The sequence below is a fragment of the Amblyomma maculatum genome, chromosome 7 (genome assembly GCF_055883805.1).
Source record: "Amblyomma maculatum isolate TAMU_Amacu chromosome 7, ASM5588380v1, whole genome shotgun sequence".
Classification (NCBI taxonomy): Eukaryota; Metazoa; Arthropoda; class Arachnida; order Ixodida; family Ixodidae; genus Amblyomma; species Amblyomma maculatum.
The window spans coordinates 116,911,253-116,935,342 of record NC_139350.1 but is presented as its reverse complement, the minus strand read 5'-3'; the positions used below and the strand labels follow the sequence as shown (position 1 = coordinate 116,935,342).

Genomic DNA, 24,090 nt, shown 5'->3' with positions numbered 1-24,090 from the left:
AACAGACTAGCAATAAACAGAATGTTTGCTACTGCACTTCATAACTGAATATTCAGATTGAATGCAAGGTTTAGGCAACTCTAAATTTACAGATTCAAAGATGAGAGTCACAACTTTGATATGCTCATGAATCGCCACTAGTCTTGAGCTCACATCAATGAGCAGCACATTTCTGCTCTTTATGTTGTGCATATTCTTTTTGATCTTACGCCTCTGTTGCCAACTGTCTCAGCACTGGTCAGTAGTAGTGGCTACAACCAGGTCAGGAGACACTGAAGGGAAGCCTGTTCCTGCTTCAGGTTCTTGACTTCACTGCCTTCTGTGAGTGGTGCCTCGTGTTTTGTTTGAGCGACGCTGGAGTTTCCTTTGTTTTAATAGACTGGCAATAGGCCTTGAATGGCTTTCTAATACTCTTAAGAACATTTCTAGTGATTGGCACCTTCATGGCATCACCTCTATAATGCTTCAAGTATGCATTTACCTTACATGTGCCTGACACACTTGTTAATAAAAAAAAGAGGGTCAGTGATGAAGTGCAGTACTTTGTAGCCATGCAAGGTTCTTAACAGCTCATAGTAGTTTGCAGTCTCCACTTCCCTCGCTGCTCTCACTTCTCTCAACACTAGCAATTCAAAAGGGTACAAAAGGCGCTATGCCAATTGGACAGATCATTTTTTCGTAATCAATTCCCTCCATCTGCTGGTAGATCTTAAATTTACTTGCAAACAAACATTATGCTCCATTCTTTTCTAGCATACAAAATGTTGAATTGTATCAGGCACAGTGCAAGAAGAGTTATACCTCTGCCAGTGTGCTACCATTCTTTTGAGTATGGCGGCTCTTATAGCAAGCACACACAACTCGTGACATGCAACAGCATTACTGTACTGCTCAAAGTTGCATAAAGGAATTATATAAGATTGCATTTTTGTAGGCAATACAATTCCTCATTGTGCTGCAAAAACATTTGTTTGGCCGAATTTGGTGTCAATACATTTAGGCAGCTGGTTTGAAGCAGTTTTGGAGCAATTTTGTGCTTTGCAGCAGGATGGAGCAGGAAAGCAGTTTGGAAAAGAATAGAGCAGAGCTGCTGTAGTAAAAAAAGATAAAAAAAAGAACTAGAAAAATGCCATATATAAGTGCTCAATAAACTATACAGTTTCATGCTCTGTCTTCTGCCCACTTCACACAGTGTAATGATCTATTTGAACATATTATCTCATATCTTGAAAGCTATTTAATTGTGTTCACATAACAAGTATTTGGGCATACCGAGCATGCTCACGTCTTAGGGGCACTTTTCTTTCTGGTCTTTTCAAAGGTTCTCACAAAGAAGCCCAATCGAAATGTTCAAAATTAGAATTATAATAATCATTTCAAGCAAATGATGTTTTTGAAACTTTGGCTTCACAGGCACACACCTACTTTGGATTGGCACTATAGTGTGTGTGCAACCAATGTCCTCGCTATCCTGGCTCCAACAAATACGTTGGGTCACCCAATTTGCAATGATCAGTCTAGCAAATCGACACTTCATATAACAACGAAGCTTTATTACTCGCTTTTCTTTCATGTAGTGGCCTTGGGTGTTGGTAAAATACTTTTTTTTTTAAATGCTCAATATTTTTTTTTATAAGCAGCTTCAGAGCTACTTGCATTGGCCCAATTCACATTCCGAAGAAACATATCTTTGTGCCCAGAACCTTTTGGTCTTGATTGCTCGTGATTCAATTCACATTTATAGAAGGAGTGTCTTGTACGTACAGTAGAGATTTGCTAGTCAGGTCATTGCCCCTAAGTAGACACAGCATCTGAAGAGGAGAATTGCACCAAAATAAAGGCCATCTGGGCTTTTTCCTCTGTGGTCTCCACATAAAGGCAACTATTAACGGTGCTGTGCATTGTTATAAACTGTGCAGCATGCAAATACGAAGCGAACGGGATGGAATAGGGCCCCAAGAAAAAAAATGGGGCATCACAATAGTGAATCCACTCGAGAAATGGCAGAAAGCACACTTTTTGTACCCCGTGGCTTGGCTTGTGCTTCACCATAAAACTGTACTTGGTTACAGGAAAAAACACTTTCCCAAGATTCTCAGGCATGCTCCATCAATTTCTATATGCGCCAAATGCAAAAAGCTAAAACACCACACATACCATATCGCACCATGCATTTGCAAAAAGACAAAAGAACTAAATTTACAAACTCTAGGGGTGTGTGAATTTTTCAAATAAAAATTAGATATCAATGCCATCGCATAAGGATTCCATATACCAGTTTCTTTGCACAGGAAGGATTTTCATAAAATCATGTGGAGCTGGCATATCGCCACTGAATACAGTACACTCATTAACTTTTTACAGCCCACGCAGACGGTTATGGCAGTGAAGTGAGCAGTGCAGGGAAAATTAGTGCATGGGAGAATTTTCGGGGTATTCGATGATCGAATATCAGTTTTTCGAATATGAATACAAATCAAATAACAAAGATATTCTATTCGTATTCAAAATTTCAAATATTCATATACCCCTCACAAAAAGCAAACACCTGCTGACATTGCGGAACACTGAAGCACAGGTAGCATTGTAAAAGCCAGATCCACAGCTCTAGCCAACTAGATAAGCCAAATACAGTCACCTGAGCTGCAGCTGAGAGAGCTTGGAGACTGAGCTGGAAGGGGTACGTAATGGGCCTCCACGCTTCCACGATGCTGCGATGTCACTCCAGCACACTGTGGACAAGGGATTCGTCGAACACAGAGATCAGACACAATTGGTTGAACATAGAGCCATGCTGAGTCCTAACTCATCCACAGTTCCGTGAGCAGTGTTTGACCCACGCACCTACAAATGAAATAAACTTGGGAGCTCAGGGAGTAGTAATGCCATTTTGGAGCAGCTTTGGAGAAATAAAACAAGTTTTGGAGCCCTCAAGTTATGTTATGAAGCAAGTTTCTAAGGTCGAAACGCTTCGATTATTTGCAAATAATTTTATGTTCCTGACATACAAAAGACAAACAATTAGATTCCTTTTTATTAAAAGTTCAATCCTTTGATGACTGTGCACGCATCTCCGAGAGTACACATCGCCAAAGCATGTGTAAACTTCTACAGCTCACCTGAGCAATGGTTTCGGACAGACTAGTAGGAAATGCAATGCTTGCTTCTCCACTTCATAACTGAACACAAATTTCAAAAAGTTTGATTTTTGCTCACTTGGATTGACAGAGAAATGTAGAGTTAGCAACTTTGATTTGCTCAAGCACTGTCACTGGTCTTAAATCCACATCAATGAGCAGCACGTTCCGGCTCTCTATCTCATTCACATCGCTTCCCATCCCACGCCCGATCTTATAAAAACTCTTGGACACTGGTCAGCAGTGTCCCCAAGGAGGATAGATAGCACTCAAGGGTAGTCTTTTCCCCCTTCAGCCAGTGGCTTCCATGTTTTCTTTTCTTGAAAGGCACTGGCACTTCGTAAATTTCAGAATGTTGGTGATAAGCCCTGTATGGCTTTCCAACCTCTTTGATACGGTCTCTAGAGATTGGCACCTTCGGTGCATCTCCCTCAAAGCGATTAAAGTATGATTTTAATGTAGGGTTTGCCAATTGTTATTGATTAAAGGCTCAATGGTGGAGCAACTTTCTGCTTTCACGGCAGATGCACTAGAACTCAGTTTTATGCAGCTGGACAAGTTTCCTAATGGCTCAAGGTAATATGCGGCAACTGAATCCCTTCTCTCTATACAAGCGATCGAAAAGGCTGGGAGGAGATGATATGTCACATGAACAGCATATTTGCCCAATTTTTTTTGCTCCAATTACTTCAGCCTCATTTTCAATTTACTTGCAAACAAATATTCCTACAAAGATGCTTCTCTAGACTATACATATTATTTGTATTAGGCACAGTATAAGGTGCGCTATATCTCTACCAGTGCACTGTCATCGTTTCAACTAGGTAGCTCCCAAATCAAGGAAGCAGAAGACCATACCATGGCTTTGTCGAAAGTTGCGAATTGCATCACATATCGTGTGGTTGTTTGCAGTGGTTTTGGCATGGATACCGTCACGAAAAAGTGTAACCTTTTTATTAAAGAAGTTAACAGTAAAAGTATGGTGTTAATTTATTATGGAAAATTCGTTTTCTGCGTAGTGGCCGTAGTGCCCGTAGTTGCGTACCACGTAGTGCCCCATGTGCGGCCATGGCTAGCCATGACACCATGGAGCAGTTTTTTTTGTTCGAGTGCACGCAGTATGCCTGTATGCTTTCACCCACCTGTGTGCGCTGCAAACACAAAGACAGTTGTGCTAGTTCCGAGTGAGAAAGGCTCACCCCCTTGGTGCAACAGTGGTTCATGGTGACAACACTTCAGGACTGAAGATCACGGCGAATACAACCGCGGTTGGAAATGAGCACACAGATCGAGCTTCGTTAACACCTGCACAGCGAAGTTTGCATAAATGTGTATGTGTAGGGGAGCAGTGAATCTACTGACACATGTTAACGCGAGAGCAATAATTAAGGAGCCTGTTATACCAGAAACCAGATGTTGTCGGAGTGGCCACGTCTGTGTATGTCGAGTACTGAAAGACTGCTATCGCATTCCATTTTTGCAATTTTGCAAAGCTCATTAGACCTCGTAGTTTTTGGTAAGCCAAAGTGTTGATCAAGAGGATTGTCCAGAAAGAATAAGGCTTTTTTTTAATATGCTTGCCTTTGCATGCTGCTTGCTCTGTTCTCATTTTGCTTAAAGCAAGTTGCAAGCTGTGCAGGCACCGTCCTCTACAGCACATTACAGTGAAAACTAAATGCATACCTTTCCTGTACTATGTGATAATTGCCTAAGCTCGAGAGGCTGAAAGTTGCTGTGCACTACAAAAAAACAGCATATCAGATAGCGATTGCCATTTATATATGTTTGAAATTATTGATGTGCATCAAAACCATATTCAGATATGACCTGTGTGATACTGCCTTCTGTACTGTTTAGCGTACTTTTCCTTCGTGGTATAACTTCAATTCATGTACTGTTTGGATTCAGTTGTTATATAATCAGAGCAGTTTTTCCTTTTTTTCCCCTTTTTTCCTTTTGAGATCTGGGGATAAAGCCAAGGACTGCTTATGCCGAGGGCTAATTTATTTCTGTTGATAAAAAATTTCAAAGTAGGTGAAAAGTGTCTTCTATGATTGTTTTTTAACCTGTGTCACATGTTGGATAACACGGCCATAATTCCAGTTGGATTCAATTGGGATCAAAATCCAGTTGGAACCAATTGAGTTTTGGACCCCATTGGAGCCAACTGGAACCAGGTAATTTTGTGCCCAATTGGAACCATTTGGCTATCCCAATTGGTTTCAAGCCAAATGGTTCCAATGGTGTCCAAAATCAATCGGTTCCAATTAGAAATCCCAATGTTTTTTTTTTTTTTTTGACAGGGTTGCAACACATCCAAAAGTTAGTGTGAGCTGAAATTTAAGGCATGCAAGCTATTTTTTTCCAATTCTGCAAGTTAACATGCTCACATTCAAAAATGGTATTTTGTCTTACTCTTCGGCAAACATTTGAACAAGCCGACAGCAACAATAAGTGCACCTATTCGTGGCATCAAGTAGTCTAGCATATACCTAGCACTTTGCGCTTTACACTCGTTCTTCACTCATCAAGAGCTCTTCATTTTCTGTTCATACTCAAGCCATGGAGGCTTGAATGCAATGCACATATTGTGAGAGCAGTAACGCCCCTGATCAACTGATACTGGCAGGTAAAACGGTGCATCCTAATAACAAGCTAAAGAACGTAATGCAGAGAACGACAAGAAAACAATTGTAACTCATTGGGGTTGTCAGCAATCCATGACAGCTAAATAATAAACGCAGCAATTGTAAGACTACTGGAAAGAAAATAGGGGATACAGGAGGGGTAGAGTTCTTTTCTATGTAATACTTAAAGTCGCAATGCATTTCATTTTCAGCTCTTCTTGCATATGTTTTTCATGTTTCACTGTGAGATGAGCCTATCCTTGTGCAAATGGCAGCAGCATTGGCTCCTGCACTTTATTTTTAAAATATAAAGATATAGGTAGCATATTAGTGCAGAACTTGCAAATGGCAGTAAAACCTTAGCCAGCACAGGATAGAAATGAGACGAGCAAAAAAAAACAGGTAAATAAAAAACCTTTGAGGAGGAATTATTTAAATGACTGCATACATTATTTTAGGACTTGGCGCGGGTTGGCGTACAACACTTCATTTTGAATCTTGTGCTTCATGCTAGCTCATTAATTTAGAACTCCACAGGTCGGGGAAAAAGTTCGAATTATCCTATGTTTGAATTATCAAATGGCCTCAAAAAATCTGACAAAAACCATTTACATTACAGAAAATATACTGTATTTGCATGCGTAACGAACCCACTTTCATAATAAACCCACCCACCACCCAAAATGCTTACCTAAGAATTAGAAAGTCAGTTATTAACACTTCCTTCGGTTTCACGCTGCTACGGTCCACAACGCATTTTTTGGCAGTGCACCAAGATGCTGTACAGCGATAACATCACGAGGTGTTTACCTTTTGACAGCTCTAGCAAGGGCATAGCGAACTTGGCAGAGTGCCAGTGCTTTTTTGGTTGTCCAAGCCTCATTTTCAGTATGTTTGCCTTATCATGCCATGGGCAATTGGGGTGGGCGGTCTACTGCCACTCAATCATTGGAACACGTGATAGCAAATACTTATTGAAGCGAACTATGCTAAAACCAGCTGTGATGATCGGGGCTGGCCGTGAGCATGCTTCCGTTAAAAACAGATGGGTGGAAGAATAAATGACTCTCGCAAAAAAAAATAATATTTCCAGGTAATTTGCAGTGCCCATCCCAAGCCATAGACTTTTATGGGCATTTCCTGGGTGGCTGGAACCGCGCTGACAGCTATTATTTATGGGTGGAAGAATAAATGACTCTCGCAAAAAAAAATAATATTCCCAGGTAATTTGCAGTGCCCATCCCAAGCCATAGACTTTTATGGGCATTTCCTGGGTGGCTGGAACCGCGCTGACAGCTATTATTTCTGAATTAACAGGGCTCGAACTAACGATTATTTATTTGCAAGTATTAGACGTTGCACAGAAAAAGAGTAGGCAGCTGCCAACCCCTACCCTCCGGCACTGCCAGTTTCAGAGCCGGTCATGGTGCCATTAAGTCTGACTCACGTTCAAATGACCAGCCTTTTTTTATACGCATACTTCTATGTAGCTTGGCCGAACCGAGTAGTGTAGTTCGAATTTTTCGAAAAATTGAATTATTGAGATTCAAATTTATCAGCTTTCCATGTAAAACTGCAGTCATGGCGATGCTCCATTCAAACACACAAGTTTTAGTGTTACATTTTTTGTAATGTCGTTGTGATAGCTTTCACCCCCTAACAAAAAATTCAAGAGCACTACAGAATCTGCATTGAAGTAATGCGAAAGCACGTATGCTGCTGTCAGTTGCTTGTGCTTGATTCTCGCTGCTTAATTCACTTTAACCATTTCAGTCTGGTACTTTCAAATTGCGTGTAATCCCTTCCTATGCCCTTTTTCGGATCTACTTCTGGTTGCGTGATGTCACATCCTAGACATCACCCTAATTGACCGACTTGACTATTTTAGTCTTTGGTTCTTTTAAATTGCACGTCAATCTCTTCCTATGCCCTTTTTTGGCTCAAATTCAGGTTGCATGATATCAGCATGACTAATTTAATTACCTATTTAGTATTTCATATATATTGACATCACCCTCATTGACAGACTAAACTATTTTAGTATTTTATACATTCAAATGTGGCATCAAGCCATTGGCTCATGTTAGACATGCAGAATTATGAGCATTTCACAATCTGGGGTGGGGCACAGTGGCAAAGCGCTCGGCTAGGGATCCAAGAAATGGAGGTTCGATTCCCGCTGGAGACTAATTTTTTTTTCAAATGAGGAGGAGTCGCACACCTGTTAAGCATTGCTAGACAATGCTGGCAGAGTTTGGTGAGGAGGCTGCTCAGCTGGCCTTGACTCACGAAGCTGGTGTCTGACACCGGTAGTGAAGCGTTCACTTCAAAACTGCCAGAACAGCCATGCAAAGGTGCTCTGCAGCCACGATAGGAGTATTGTCTATCTGAATGCATGCCTTGTAAAATTTCGTGCCAACAATACTACATAATTCATTTTATGGATGAAGTCATGTTTTCTTGGCATTACACCGATGTAAGCGGGCATGGTTGTCGCAAACAACCGGGTTTGCATGGGCATAAAAGATAGGCAAAGCAGTCATTTCGACAAACTAACTTGGCTCAACTCATTCCTGTCGAAACCATGTTAACGACCCAATAGATAAAATCATGATGCAGGCATGTGGTTGCACTTTTTCTTGCACAGTGGAGGGGCAATGTACTTTACAATATCTCGAAAATAGACAAAAATTACAAAATGCATGCATGATTACTGGCATGTGTGCAAAGCCTCTAAAGCAAGCAAGAAAACTCTCTTTGTATGTGGATAGGTGCTGTAAACTGCATGAGTCTTGTCATATTCTTGTAGCTGATGATACCCATGTGAAAACCCATATGTGTCCTGTGAGTTCTTGCCTGGTCGAAAATAAGAAAAAAGCACAATATTATTTATATAAATGATTGCATACAATATTTCAGGGCTTGGTTTGGCTCAGTATGCATCGCTTCATCGTAAATCTTGTGCCTAATGCTGTGTTTATATCGTAATAGAACTGCAGTCATGATGACACACTGTTCAACCGCACGAGTTTTGATGTTAGTCTTTGCAATGTTGCCTAACAAAACATGTCTAACAAAAACTGGTATTGTTGCTGCAAAGGCCGCACAGTGGTGCTCTACAGCCACGATAGACCAATTGTCTGCCTGAAATAATGCCTCAGTAAAAGTGTGCTATAGCAGACTGGTACAGTTCAACACAGTACACAAGCAGTCAAAACACGGCAAAGAAAGATACTAGCTTTTGGATGACACAAAAATTGCCAAAATTAGATGGGAAGGTGCACAGTGAGAGGCCTGCAAATTTTCATCCCACTCTAGTCTTTGGTTTGAGCACATAGTTTCCATTGTTTTACTGCTTTTCATATGGGGATGCAACAGGTGAACAGGGTGTCAGCAAACCACAATTTTCAAAATTCCTAACTTTTCCATGTTTCCCCTGATTATTTCAGGTCAAATTCCCTGACAGTGAAGAGGCTCAAAATGCAGCTGCTAATAGTAATGAGCATAGATAAATATTTCCAACAAAAAAGCTATTAATTAATCATATTCTACAGTTTACAACAGTGAAAGGCAGTTATTAGAGTAAATGGTGGGTAAAAAGATTGCAAGTTTACTGAAAATTAAAAGCGCACAAATGCCAGCCTCAAGGAAAGCTTTGATACTACCAGTTGCAAAATTACCTATAGGCCCCATGTATAAAAAAAATGGCTGAAATGCCCCACAGATGAAATGCCCCCCGAAAAGACAAATTTTTTCAAACTTCCAGCGTACGCCACGGCCGTTGCAGCAGGCCAATCACTACCACCTTGGGATGGCTTAAAGCTGTTTTCTTTGTATGAAATTTGCTCTATCTCAAAATGGCTTCGCTCAAGTAGACTGGCTGTGCGTGCCGGTTTTCCGAAGGTTGTTTATGGCCTCTAATTAGCTCTCATGCGGCGCGCTCTGTTTTGCGTCTCCCATTGGCTGGCGTGATCGGTGCTTTTTTTTTTTGCTGTTTTGTATTTGCCACCGTGGCCGCCAATTCATGCGCTCTGCATTTACAATCGTTTCTCGATGCACCACATTGTGCACATTTTTTTTCCTTGCGATCGACATCCTGGAAAACAGCAGATTGTAACTGTGCACGCAACAAGCCTTTGGAAGCCGTAAGAAACAGGCATGGAAGAAAAACCAGAAGACGCCGGCCACAAGCGTACCTCGTCGGGACGCGCGTTACAGCTGGTGCCAGATTTGTTAGATGTGCAGAGAACATCAATCACACGCTAGCCTGATGATGACAATGCGGGTTCAAATTACAGCGCTAATTGCATTCCGGATCATGGTACACTTTTGAGTTGATGCTGCCGCCGCGTACTACTACAGCGGAGCTGGCGCACTGCCGTTCTATCAGGAACGTTCGCGACCCAACGCAAGTTGAAACTTGCGGAATGAGATGCCGGTAACGAGTTAGTGATTGTGGACATGGAAGTATTTAGCAAATTTTATCGCGCATACGAAGCGCGGAACCTGCGACGAGATCACGAAGACGTGAGCGGTCAACCATTGAGTGTCACAATGGACCTCAGCTGTAGCTCAGCTCGCCAATCGCTTTCGCGCTGGCCTCTGCCGGCGCGATTATTCCTGCTTTCTGTCGCGTACTACTCTCACGCAGCGTTTCTGCATTTTACTGAGTACCCAACTAACGTGCATATTAGTTCTACTGTGGCAGCTCAGCCATGTGCTGGCGTCAAATATATCACCCCTCACCTTACAGCGCGCAGCTTAAACAAAAAAAGAAATCTGCGCGAATAATACTTGTGCCATTTTCGCTGACTTGGCGAAATTTTTGATGGATTCCCTGATATTTCCCAGTGCATGAAATTTCTCTGACAGTTCCAGGTTTTCCTGGTTGCTAGACACCCTGCTAAATTTGGGTGTCAACAAATTTTGTAGCAGAATAATTCAAGTTTTGGAGCCTTAAATTGGAGCAGTAAAGCATGTGCATGGATGCGCATAGTTGAGAAATACATTGCTATGTTGGGATGTGGTAGCCCTTTTTCTTGCACAGTGGAAGGGCAAGTACACCTTGCGATATATTGAAATATACCCGAGAAGCATGAAATACATGCTCTATCATTGACATGTATGCATGGACCTCTAACAAGCAAGACAACTTACGATTTACTAAAAAATATCCAAAAAGTATGAAATACAGACATCATCACAGGCATGTATGCAAGGACATCTCAAGAGCAAGACAACTTACACTATATTTAAAAATACCTGAGAAGTATGAAATACACACATCATTTGACATGTATGCATGAACCTTCTTCTAATTCTTAATTCTTGTTGTATCCTTGCTGTTTGTGATGTGCTCATGGAAGGTGTATCTCTGTGGGGCTCCCCATTGAATTGTACTTGCTGCTTCCTGTGAACCAAGAAATATACAAGCTATTCCATGATTAGCAACACACACACACAGTGTGTTTTTGCTCAACTTTAAAGACCAATTATTTTTCCGAGAATGAAACCTCATGAATGCTATGATTGGATACATTTCAGGAAAGAAGCAGCAAGTGCCACGCAAAAAAAGGAGATCTTCCAGTGAATGATGGGAACAGATCATGAGGTTGTGATTGATTCATTATTCTGCGGAATTTCTCTTTCACAAGTCAACCTGCTACAATGTCACACTGCCAGGTGCACAGATTGAGATTTTGAGAACCACATAGTACCTTTGGCTAGGGGGCCTCTTTGAGGAGCATTTTATACAGCCTACCTATGCTCATTATTGCATCATTATTGCAAACAACCAGTTTTGTGCGGCCATGAAAGCTAAGCAAAGCAGTCATTCAGAGACTAGCTTGCCTCAACGCATTCTTGTTGAGTCCATGTAGATGGTGCTATTGGTAAAATGCAGCACAATGCAGGCATTTTGATTTCCCTTTTTCATACACCGTGGAAGGGCAAATGTACTTTGTGATATGTCGAAAACGATATTACAGAGATATAGCATATCGTTAGCATGTTTATGTTACAAGTTTACCGGACTAGGCGGGCGACATCTGCACATGCACAACCATTACCACGGTTGGAGCACTTTACGGGACCTCAATTACCGCTGCAGAAAGTTAGCATCAACCCAAAAGCTAAATGATTTGTGAGACCAGCATGCCAAGCCAAGCCAAGCAATTGCAAGTCGAAGATGGCGTAAACATAGCGGCGGATGATGCGACATCAACGCGATGCTGCACAGCAGAACCAGTTTATGAGAGAAGACATTGGCCTCCTTCGTAAGGTAGTCTAAATCCTTGTGTGCGCATCCCAGTGGCTAGGAAAAGTTTCTCGGTGTGCAGTGTTAGAGAGTGGCTGCTCCTCACGCTGAGCAAGTTTCTGCACTACAAGCAGCAAGTGCTGAAGCAGTGTAAAAATTCACAAGTACAGTTTGTTCAATGTCATTGGTTCAAGCTTCTAAAAAATATTGTTAATTTCAAACTAGGTGCAGCACCAAAGAAGAGTATATGAAATAATGGTACTGACCGCTTCAGCGCATTGCTGCTATGTCCAATGAATTCATCTTTAAGGTGCGGGCTCACGGGTAGAGTGAATTGCATGCTATCACGGGCTCAAGTGCGAAAACCACAAATGGCCACTACAGTGCAGTGCGGAGCCAACAACAGACCCGCAGCAACGGCAGCCCGCTTGACTATCATCAAAATGTATTAAATTTGCTGAATAGGGTCAAGGAAAATTAATAAAAAGTTACAGTATTTGTACACTGCATTCCGGTACTCAGGTACGGTACGGATATAGCTTGTCATGCAAGAATGACTGTAATGAGCTTCCTTTTTTTGTGTGTGTGTGTGTGTGTGTGCACTTGCATGTATGGAGGATTTTCTTTCTTTTTTCCTTCCATGTGTGTGTGCGGTTGTTTAGCAGTTTCACTCCCCTTCTTCCTAGTTCTTCACCTGCCTTTGGCCATATCTTTTCTCAACTTATCCCGGCTATGTTCGAGCAGGACGTGCAGCAGCCGAGCGCACGTGGAGTCATGCCTGATCACAGGCTGGGGTTGGCAGTTTGGACAACTAGCCGAAAATAAGCGGCGAAAGCGTATTTATCTGGTAACTCCGTCCGTTAAAGCACCGCGTCTGTACTGGCACCATTAATAGTACAAAATGGTCAAATAACCTGACCCATTGTTACCATCCTTGCAAAATGAAACAATAAATATTTTTGGAGCATTGAATACAAATTGGCAGTATAGGTGGTTTGCAGCTAGGCTCGTCCAATACCGATCAGTCATAAATTATGTCACTGTTGAATTCGTCCTAGATAAGCCTGGTCATGACAATAACCGAATCGCAGTGCTGGGGCTACTTACGGTCAGTTTCCACCAACTCACAGTGTTGGTTGGCCCGAAGCCCTTGCTGTCTGGGCAGATGCAACGCCACCTGCTTTCTCGTCACAGCTGCCAGTGAAGCATAGCCGTTGTCGCCACTTTAGATGGATCTCTTGCAGCGGACAGTGAAAACGCAATTCTCTTCTCCAGTAACAAAGCATGCTGGAATGTAAGATAAGATGTGATAAAATGTAAGATCAGAGAAGAGAAGGAATGCAACAAAATATTGTGTGGGCTATGTGCAGGCAGCCAAAGAAACAACTCCGGGAGAGCTCTGTCGACAATAGGGGCCATGCTAAACCAGTCACTGTTTCACCATCTAAAAGCTCATTTTTCCCAAATTGGAAACCTAAACAAAAAACTTAAATTTGAGGAGGATAAGCCACAGTTAGTCTCACCGCGAATTTCCCGGGTTCGAATCTGAACGGAAAATGCCTTAATACTCCGATAACATCGAGGTTCTTAAAAATCAAAACGATACAAATCGATTCGGAGAGGTCACATATGGCTTGCCTGACAGCCCACGGTATTCCATCACAACTCCAATATCCTTTACACACATTGAAGCACACCAGCTACATTGGCGAAAACCACTGTAAAGTACTTGGCAGGCTTCTTGTCCCCTCAAGATGGCGGCCTCAGGCTTTACGCTAGTCACTTGGCTGGTATAAGCGACAGTACAGGCGACACTCCAGTCAGCAACTTTGATTTGCTCAAGCACTTTAACTGGTCTTAAATCCACATCAAAGAGCAACATATTCCGGCTCTCTATCTCATTCATATCACTTCTAATCCCATGCCCGATCTGATAAACTCTTGGACACTGGTCAGCAGTGTCCCCAAGGAGGATAGATGACACTTACGGGTAGTCTTTTTCTCCATCAGCATACCTGCCAACCTGAAGATTTCAAAATTCGTAAAACCTCCGCGACCAGCGGGGGGGGGGGGGGGGGGGGGGCTGTTTTTATTTTTTACTTTCCAAGAATTTATCTTTAGCGACACCCTTGCTTACTCACCCACAAGCAAAATCTGTGTCCCATAGAGTAATGAGCGAAAACTCCATTGTGTCACGATTTATTTTTGCAATGCTTTTCCAGTTGCTGACTTCGCCTGCTGCAAAAACTCCTCTGTAAGCTTGCTCAATGCAGGTGCCACTCTGGTGTCCTTTCACCATCAGCAGATGAGCAAAACTCCCAGTTTTGTTGACCGAGCTGAATATTCTCTCACATTCAGCGTTACTGTGGGGAATGGAGAGTATGCCCAGCATAACCATTGAGATTCTGAGAAATGAACTCCTTTTCTTTTTAATGAAGCCCTATCACACTTGGTGCTTTTTGTTCCAACACCTGCAGCAGCCTTGGGAAGGTGTGCAGCATTTGAGGCCGGCGCAGGGTTCTTGGCGATTTGTACAGAAGTCTTGGGAATCTGGTATGACTTCAAAAACAAGCTCTGCTTATTGCACTGTTTTCTTTCATTCAAGAAAAAGCTAAGTAGTGGTTTCCACTGGTCCAGCAGCCTCTTCAAACACTTCCCCAAAGACAGCCAACATTTTGGCAAATACTTCAGCATCTTCCCGACGTCAACATTGTGCAATCTTTGAAAGTTTTTCAGTCGATCTTTCTGCACTGCACTTTTCTCTAAGTAAAAAAATATGTCAACCGTGACCTCATCAACCTTTACAGGAAGACATGCAGCTCCTTTTTGGGTGGCCAAGTTGATGAGGTGGCATAGACAACCAACCCCGATCTAAGCTGGCTGGGCCTCCCTCAATACAGTCGAAACGCTGTTTTTTTTGCCAATCATGACATGGGCTTTGTCCGAAGACAATGCCAACAGGTTTTCAAGAGGCAAACTTCGGGACTTCATTTCGTCCAGAATCAGATTTCCAATTTTCTGACCCGTTTCCCCTTGGATTGTACCGAGGCAAAGGAGGTGGCTTTCAACTCTACTGGTCTCTCTAACGAAGTATGTCGCAACAATAGGGTAAAGCTGCGTATCCCTATTGTTACTTCCGTCCACAGCAATCGAAAATACCTGCTTTTTTAGGGCATCCAGCAAAGGAGTGTCTGCGTTTGCGGCCATTGCATGAACAACTGCCGTCGTCTTCGTCCATCCACAGGCGTAGTGTTTGGCTTCCTCGCACTTGGGGAACATTTTCCGGAAAAGTGGTCCAGCGTGATCACTGACACTGAGTGGTATGTTGTGTTCAACTAAAAACGCCATGAAATGGCATTCTGCATGAATCACACTGAAGTCGCTGTCACTGCGAACAAAACTTGTCAGGCTCGGCTGGGTGTCCGCTACTCGCACGTATCCTTGGTGCTTTTTCGAAGCGATGTGGATCTTTATGTTGGACTTGCTACCATGTGAAATGTTAACATCACAGGCACCACGTGGTGCAAAATCCGAACTTCTCTCCTTTCTTACATGGCATGAAGCACAGAAATTCTGCCGTGTACGACTTCAAAAATACTTGGAAGTGCTGTTGCGGCTTTGAGCCTGCCACTGCGCTGCAAAACCACTACTACTACTATAAATTCAGTCACACTGAGTCGGACGCGGCCACAGATTACGCAAAAACAGAGGCCAACACCACAGTTGTCCAAACACGTGAACAAATGAACAGCCACTAGCCTGGCGGAGGCGGTATCGAGTTTTAGATACCGTGCAGCAATAAAATTATCTATTTTACTTAGCACTCATAAATGCATAAAAGCTAGAAGTGTTTTTAAAAGAAACATGCGACTAACGGGCATTGCAAATAGCGTTTTCTGCTTAATTTGAACAAATTATGTTTGATGCTAACAACACTGTATATGACCGCTGATGAGCTTGCAGACGTTGCAGAGGGCTGCGCATTGCTCTCATTTTTGTGCTCGATGCTCTCTTTAACACAAGATGGTACCGCAGTTTGCTAAAGAAGAAAAAGAACTGGACTTACTAGTAAACAGGTTTCCTCATGTGATAGAAAAAAACAATGTCGGGTCCTTGTAAAACAAAATCACAGCAAAATCACAGAAGCAACAGTACTTATCACAGAGTACTGCATTGTGCGAGACTAGTTCGGGAAAATTAGTTTTTACTTAATGTAAAGAAGTGCTAGCGGCCTAGTGCGATGTTTGTTTCATTTCATGCTCAAGACACTTCATTACTGTTTACGAGGAGGATCAGCACCTGCCACTGTGCCCCCATTAGTCATCTAGTGAGAGCGATCGCTCGTCACATGGCGACCAGAATAAGTAAATAATTCGACAGTGATGTTAGAGAAATGCAGCCCCAGATCGAGAGCCTCTCTGTCGTGAGGTTATTGCAACCAATGTTTGATAAGCCAAATAGCATAAATTTTAAATACGCTGGCAAGGTGCTTTGCATCTGTAATGTGCTTGGTTAATAAAGCATTTCCTTTGCTATGCACTTGTCATTGCTGACAGCATGCAGTTCAACAATGAACTGCATTTTCTCTTGTCTGTTTGCTGTATGAATAGGTTGTCAAGAGTAGTCACTTTTTTGTGCTTTTCAAATTTTGGTGATCCTTTATGGCCTTGCTCTTTTGTGCCAGCTGCTTTGCACACCTCACACCAGTAGAAAAAAAGTTTGCAGTTATCGAGACGGCACTACTGACTGGCACACAGGGAAGCTGCTTAATAGCAATGTGAGCACAAAGGACAGTTAAGTGATAGCTTTGTCGATGACTTTATTGCATCCTTCACTTTGCTGCAGTCTAACCATTTCGCTATTCTCACTAGGTTTGCATACTTTATTTGTTTACAACACCTTTCATGAAAGGACATATTCTACAGACAAATACATGCACAGTGCAGTAATTATTTATTGATCTGTGGTGCACAACTGCCATGTGAAGAAGAAAAAAACTCCAATATTGCAGTCATATACAAGAAGTAATACTAGCTTGAGTTTATCTTATCGCACACATGTTGCCTTTTGTTCATTACAGCTGACAACTGGGAATCTGTCAGCCCTGCTAAGTTGCAGCCACCACCTGCCACTGCTGGTGAAATTGGGCAACCTGCAGCAGCTTCAGAAGCAATTAGAGCACTTATCATGCTGTGCAGCATGATTCAACATCAAACACAGCTGCAACAGGCTGCACCAACACTCCACTTGATTCTGAAGCTGTTGCTGGTTGTACCTTTGCTGAGTAACAGCAATGCAAGGCCTCCAAGGGGGAGAATGGCCCTTTTGAGGAAAAGTCTCTAGGATGAAAAAGAAGTCAAAACTGAAATTCTGAGCAACCAGCCCGCCATTTGAATACTGCTCTTCCAGGAACACCACAAGACGCAATGAGGCTGGGCAGCAAAGCAAAAGTTTGAGAATATGCAGGAGCTTAAGCAATTACAATTGAGGTCGAGAAGCAAAAAGTAAAGCTTGAGAAGCAGAGAAAGCAGCTGTAAAAGCAATATGTCCAGCTAAAAAAGCATGAACGGGAGCTTGGAATCCTCAAGATGAAAAAAAAGTAAAAGAACTACACATACTGCAGTGCAATGCTACACCATAAAGAGCAAAATGAAAAATGTGTAATCAGGCCATGCAAGTGCACGTTTGTATTCATGCATTTTTCTAAGTTCCTGGCTGGCTGCAGGAAAATATGTAATGCCACTTGAAAAAAAAAAAGAAAACTTTTTTGTGCCTTACCAACTTTCAAGCTTTTACACCTGATCACTGACAGGCCGTGTGATGGCATACTTTGAATCAACAGTGCCCCAACAAACAGTATGTGTGCTTTTCAAAGTCAAGTCGTCAATATCCCTCTAAAGATGAGGCACCATTCACCCAGTCCAACTGGTTTGATGCGCTGAGAATGTAGCAAAAGGGGTTGCATTAGTTTTTCAAACCCATTGAAAGCCCATAGGTTCATGGCCGGCTGTCAGAAAATATGTAATGCCACTTGAAAAAAAAAATACTTTTTGTGCCTAACCAACTTTCAAGCTTGTACACCTGATCACTGACAGGCTGAGTGATGGCATACTTTGAGGCAACAGTGCCCCAACAAACAGTATGTGTGCTTTTCAAAGTCAAGTCGTCAATATCCCTATAAAGAAGAGGCACCATTCACCCAGTCCAACAGGTTTGACGCACTGAGAATGTAGCAAAAGGGGTTGCATTAGTTTTTCAAACCCATTGAAAGCCCATAATTACCAGCAAATTCTTTAGTTACCGAATGTTCTTGCCTATTTCAAAAGCAGCAGTGAAAAAAACTAGTACACAGTGCACACAAACATTCATCAGATTAACTCTTCCCAATTTTGAACAGCAAAGCAGATACTCCTACCGTGCACAAATGTAGATGCGGCAAGCAACATGCCAGCCAAACAGAGCATATTCTAGCTGAGCAGCCTTCACAATAATCAAAAATGAGACATCAACCTCTGCCGTGGGGATGGCAACATTTTATACTTGTTCTTTTTGGTCTTAGACCTGCTATTTACCTGTTCTAGCAAACCAAAGACAGATTTTTACCAGCATAGTAACTGCTCAGCCCTATTTCTATAGCATCCTTGTGTCATCCGAAAGGATTGCAGGGCATGTAAGCAACCTTAGGAAGTGCTAACCATCAGTCGAGCTAACAATCAGACTGACTAGGAGTAACTCCCGCTGTACTTGCATAGAATACATTGGGTAACAATTTTCAGCTGATGGAATTGCTTTCGACGCAGTAAAAATGAAAGCCATTGAATCTATGCCACTGTTTTTGACAAAAAAAAATCAAGTATTTTGGAATCATCATCTACTCGAAGAAATTCATCCCCATATTTTCAGAAATCACAAGCCCACTTTGTGAAGATTTGAATGACCACAGGCACTGTGCTAAACACTAAAACACTCAAGCTCATCATAACGCAGTTGGTGATGGGTTCTATGCTGTGTTAGTTTGAGCCGTCAAAGCCGGTCATAATTTCAATAATGCTAGTTTTTATGTGATAAGATCAGTACAACCGCAAAGAGACCAATGAAACATGCTTCAGAATCAACGACAGCAATGGTACGAAATGAAATTGAACTGCTAACCAAAATGTTTCTGCCCAAAAAAAAATTCCACTCTTATACCTGCAGGCATAACTTGACCATGCATTCTGCAGACAAATACATGCAAATTGTGGCCATTATTTATTACTCTGTGGTGCAGGACTGCCATGTGAAGCAGTAACTCCAACATTGCAGCTTCTCTACACCCTCTGGAGACCAATATAAGACGAGTATACTCATTCGGGTGGGGGGTATGTAGTTGAACCAGACTCGACTGCTAGAGGCACAGTCACGTAAGCCACGGCTGCATGCCTTCACTTTCTCAGCTGAAATGCGGCATTGTTCATAGCTATTGCAGCACTGACATAGAGCCTCGAACACAAAGACCTGTATCCTGTTTCACCGCAGAAAGTAAATGCACTCCTTGAGGGTTACCTATTATTACCACCCGACCGTAAACAGGCATGTTCGTAAATTGTAAGGTCATGGCTCCAGCATAGGGGAGGGGTCGGGGCTGATAAAGCTCATGCAGCCACAGCAACAACGAAAACATTAAGACTACTTGCAAATGCTGAGCCGGCAACAGAAGGCAGAAGCATAGTGTATGCTGTCCTGTAAAGGCAAGACAGTCTTTTTTGTTTCTTTGCTGTTGTCAAGTAATAACGAACCCATAGTTGAATGTAGTGCCACAATTCATGTCAGAAAGCAAAAACATGCTGGGATATACATCACTATGCCTGGCGCTTGAGCCTGTTTCCAGCCTAACACTAATTGGCATGAAGAACAAAATGTCGAGTTGATTCCAGGGGTTACAAATTCATGACTATAACACTGCTACTCGCACTTCGAGGTTGTTCCAAGGTGCTCTCAACAGGTTTCATATGCAAAAGACACAATAGCTCTCCAAAACTAACAGCGCCGTCTGACCCAACTTAGAGCACCATAGCTATCACAATCAGTGAAACCAGATATACACCTCAAACTTGCCACTTACAATGGAGGCAAAAGCAAGGCATTCATCTACTGTACGATGTCCGTGCATGTTAAAAAAAACCAGGTGGTCTAAATTTCTGCAACCCTTAACCAAGGCATCCCCCATAGCCAGAGTTCCTTTGGAACTATAAAGCCTATAAACTGTACCTAACCAAATCAACCCCAAATAAACACTTGAAGCAAAGAGCTTCACTACAAGCGTCAGAGTTGAGCTTCACGTATGCCGTATGTCGTATGCAGTGTGCCGCGACCGAGTGACGTCACACAGCCAAGGCCAGCTGCACAGCCCCCATCGCCAAGCTCCATGGGCATTACAGATACCCATAGGAACCCATGCATTTGGAGGTCATCGTAACTATAACTAATCATCACTTACTAGTTAAGGGGTGTTTAACTAACATTAAATAGTACTCAGAAAGTGCAAGTCATGGTTATCTATCACTAACCAATAGTAATGGTTAGACGTTTCGAGACATCCATAGCTGTCACATGGTGACGTTATCGGCCGTGGCATCATGACAATGTGACATCATCGTGACGTCACATCCGGCCATGTATAATAACTGGAAGTGATAATGATGTCACATTCAGTCATGACTGGTGATGATGTCACCAGGAGATTCACGCATATACAAAGCTGACCCTGCCGGGCGTTTCATCCCTGTGTACCATGCAGCACCTTTCAATTGGCGCTTCCTCAAATGCCGCACCACAGAGCATGAGATGTCACCCATCTCATATCAGCTATGAGGACCAAGCAGGAATGAGTGCGCTCCAATGCTGCTGGGCGGTGCTCCTTGCCTTCCGCGAGCATGCTGCGCCTTTCCTTTCCCGTAAACGAATTACAGAACGCGATGAACTTAGACGTGCTCGACATGGAAGTGAAGGAGAGTTAGCTACTGGCGAACGAAGCAGGAGACTGGAGAAATTAACTTCTTCTGATCCCGATGTAGTCACTGCTTTTCGCTACGTATATCCAGGCACAGCAGAGTTAAGCCATCTTTCAATTTTCTGATGTCAAACATGCAACAGTGGTGTGATAAGGTTGTTCAGCTCAGAATAGCGTCTTTGCTCTAGCAGTGGCCATCAGATCCTCATGAGGTCTCTACAGGGACGGCTGCCATTGAAAACTCTTCCTTTAAGGAGCATAGTCGTGTTTGCCTCCTGCAAGATCAACACAGTGCCCTTGAAGAATAACAGTAGAAAAAAATTAGCTCGACACACAAGCTATCTTTACCTCCCATGAATTTCGTAAATATTTCTTCGCTAAGTAGGCTTGTGATGAAAGGAAATCACAGCATATCACTTCTTGATGGACAAAAAATTAATTTTCATAATGGTTTATAGAAAAGTAAAGGAATAGTATCGGTCACAGTTCTCAGTAGTCACCAGAACAACATAAGGGAAGGGACAGCATTTCAACTAAGAGCCTCCATTTTTTCTACTACATTTTCATAATGGTTTATAGAAAAGTAAAGGAATAGTATCAGTCACAGTTCTCAGTAGTCACCAGAACAACATAAGGGAAGGGACAGCATTTCAACTAAAAGCCTCCATTTTTTCTACTACATTGCAGACACTTCCAAAAAACCCCGATCTGAAGGTGAAGTATGACAATGACTTTTGGACCAAACAAGCTGTATACACTCACGTCAAATGGACACTATGAACAAATGCAAAAGCTCAACTTTGAAGAGGCGATTAAAGGGCAGACTCTTTGTAACCTGTAACCTTGTAACCTGCTTTCTGGTACCTGTGTGAATAAAGAAAAATTACATGTGGCCCTAAAAATAAGCAGACAGTTAACGAGGCCAAGGAAAGGGTAAAAGATTTTTAAAATTTTTACTTTTTGCTACTGGCCTAAATTAGTACTGTAATCTGATTACAGTACTAATTAAGGCCAGTAACAAAAGGTAAAAATTTTTTAAAAATCTTACGCTTTTCTTGGCCTCGCTGACTGTCTGCTTTCCTTCATGTATTCTTACAAGCCCTTCATTCCCCCTTCATTATCTGCTTATTGTGCACTATATATGTTATGATTTGATGTCCCATTGAAAATGCATGATCAAAGTTTGCATCACACAATGTCATCGCCAATATATCAAAAACACCTTCAGTGTGGTGTGTTTGGCATGCCAGCATCTGACAGTGGCATTATCCCAAATGGTTGGCATGCATTTCCAGCATTCCGAGCAGCACTCCAGGAACACCCTCTGACAAGTTATCAGTTTCGGCTGTCGTGGACCACGCCTGGCCAGCTGGTGACAATATCAAAAAATTGCAGCTGCAGACGGTGACAGCCTGCATCAAACCAGCAATACACCAATCGGCAAATTTAGGGCAGCAAGTCTTTTCAATTTCAGCACTTAAGACAAGCTATCCATTTCGTGAGGATGCTTTCTGTTGCACTGAGTCACTGCTGACACGACAGTTCGTCGAGAAGACTCGGTACCTTTAACACCCGCCCAACTATCGCAGCTTTAAAAATTTGTAACCTGTTTTTTTCTAGCCATGTTTGTATCACTGTATTGTACTTTCACTATTAATATCCATTGCCAATTCATGTCTGCTTATTCTGTATGTCATTGTCTTACATTATTGTATTGTTCACTGCTGTTGCCCTTCCTTCTTGGACCTCACCAATGGCCTGCAGTAGGTACCAAAAAAAAAAACTCTCAGTCGCGTATCAATCACGTAAACAGCGCGACGCTACATGCTTGGGTAACGAAGCTGTCTTCTAAAGCGGCCACTTTTTCAGAAAACTGAATCCAGAGTACACAAATCGACATATTTCGCTTTACTTCATGCACTAGCACTTGAGACAAGCTATCAGTTGCCGGTTCGTACACCATGAAAAAATATTAATTACTTACCTGAACGTTGATGGAAACATCAGCATTTGGACCGCCAGGGCTTTGCATTCTCACGTGAGCACAGCCTAAGCAGCCTGTCGGCCCTGCATCAGCGATGAAATACTCCGCGTCGGGGAAGTACTACATGAGCATTGGGCACAGGTGCTCTGCTATGAGCAAGGTGACTTTCTCAATTGCGCGGCACACCGTTCACTGCAGAGTCCTCACGAGGTCTCTGTTGCGTTTAGAAGGTGCCGGCGACATATATAAAATCAATGTCATAAGCAAGCTGCAGCATGGGAGGCACCACTAAGGCATCATCGAGAGCAGCTTTCACACTGCGTTCTTGAAGAACCGGTAGCGGGCGAGAAGCTGCTCTTCATCGTACATCTATTGGATTTCCCCGATGACGAAGGGCTGGTCGAGGCATCTTTGGCAGGGAATGCGCTACTGAAGAAACCATATTCATTGCGTGGCAAAAAAATTCACACGACGCAATCACTAGAACGTCGCTCCAGTGGGTAGCCATGTTAAAAAAACGAACGAAGTCGCCGTCAATACAGCCCAATAGCTGACTTGAAAATTGACTCGACTCCGAGCGAGTCAAGTCGAGCGCCGCTAGGCTGCCGTTGAAGTCAAGTACGATTTCTGAAACGCGCTGCAGCCGACCTGAGAATGCCGAAGTCAAGTCCAAGTCAAGTTACATCTCTGGTTTGGGGGGTTAGAGTTAACATACGGATATACGTGCTGAGCCGCACTCATTCAATGCATACAAAGTTAAATAACAATGTGCAATTAACAGCAGCAACGGGGAGTGAACTTTTCAGCGCGCGCATGACACTGCCAAAATCTCTTCCCCGGCAACCACACACACACACACACACACACACACACTCACACACACACACACACACACACACACACACACACGCACGCACGCACGCACGCACGCACGCACGCACGCACGCACGCACGCACGCACGCACACACACACACACACACAAAAGATAGGAAATACATTTTAGCAATGAGAACGCAGCCGTAGCGTACGCTTCTATCTAAGCCAGACGCCCATCAACATTCACCCCCACCCTGTCCTCAGACGCGGATGAAAA

General features: G+C 42.8%; 1 protein-coding gene across 12 annotated transcripts in view; it reads right to left on the bottom strand.

Moving 5' to 3' along the window:
* The window catches only part of LOC146184524 (uncharacterized), a 546,446-nt gene that overhangs the window by 460,531 nt on the left and 61,825 nt on the right, over nt 1-24,090 (bottom strand). For 5 of the 12 annotated variants that reach the window (XM_084609410.1, XM_084609402.1, XM_084609409.1 and 2 more), the window contains exons 2-5: nt 22,997-23,079; nt 22,235-22,424; nt 13,128-13,307; nt 2,639-2,732 (exon numbers count right to left, since the gene is read on the bottom strand). In XM_084609410.1, the coding sequence (XP_084465536.1) occupies nt 22,278-22,424; nt 22,997-23,079 (230 nt within the window). In that variant the 3' untranslated portion in view covers nt 2,639-2,732; nt 13,128-13,307; nt 22,235-22,277. The remainder of the gene's footprint in view (nt 1-2,638; nt 2,733-13,127; nt 13,308-22,234; nt 22,425-22,996; nt 23,080-24,090) is intronic. The other 7 variants (XM_084609404.1, XM_084609407.1, XM_084609412.1 and 4 more) reach the window with 5 other exon arrangements.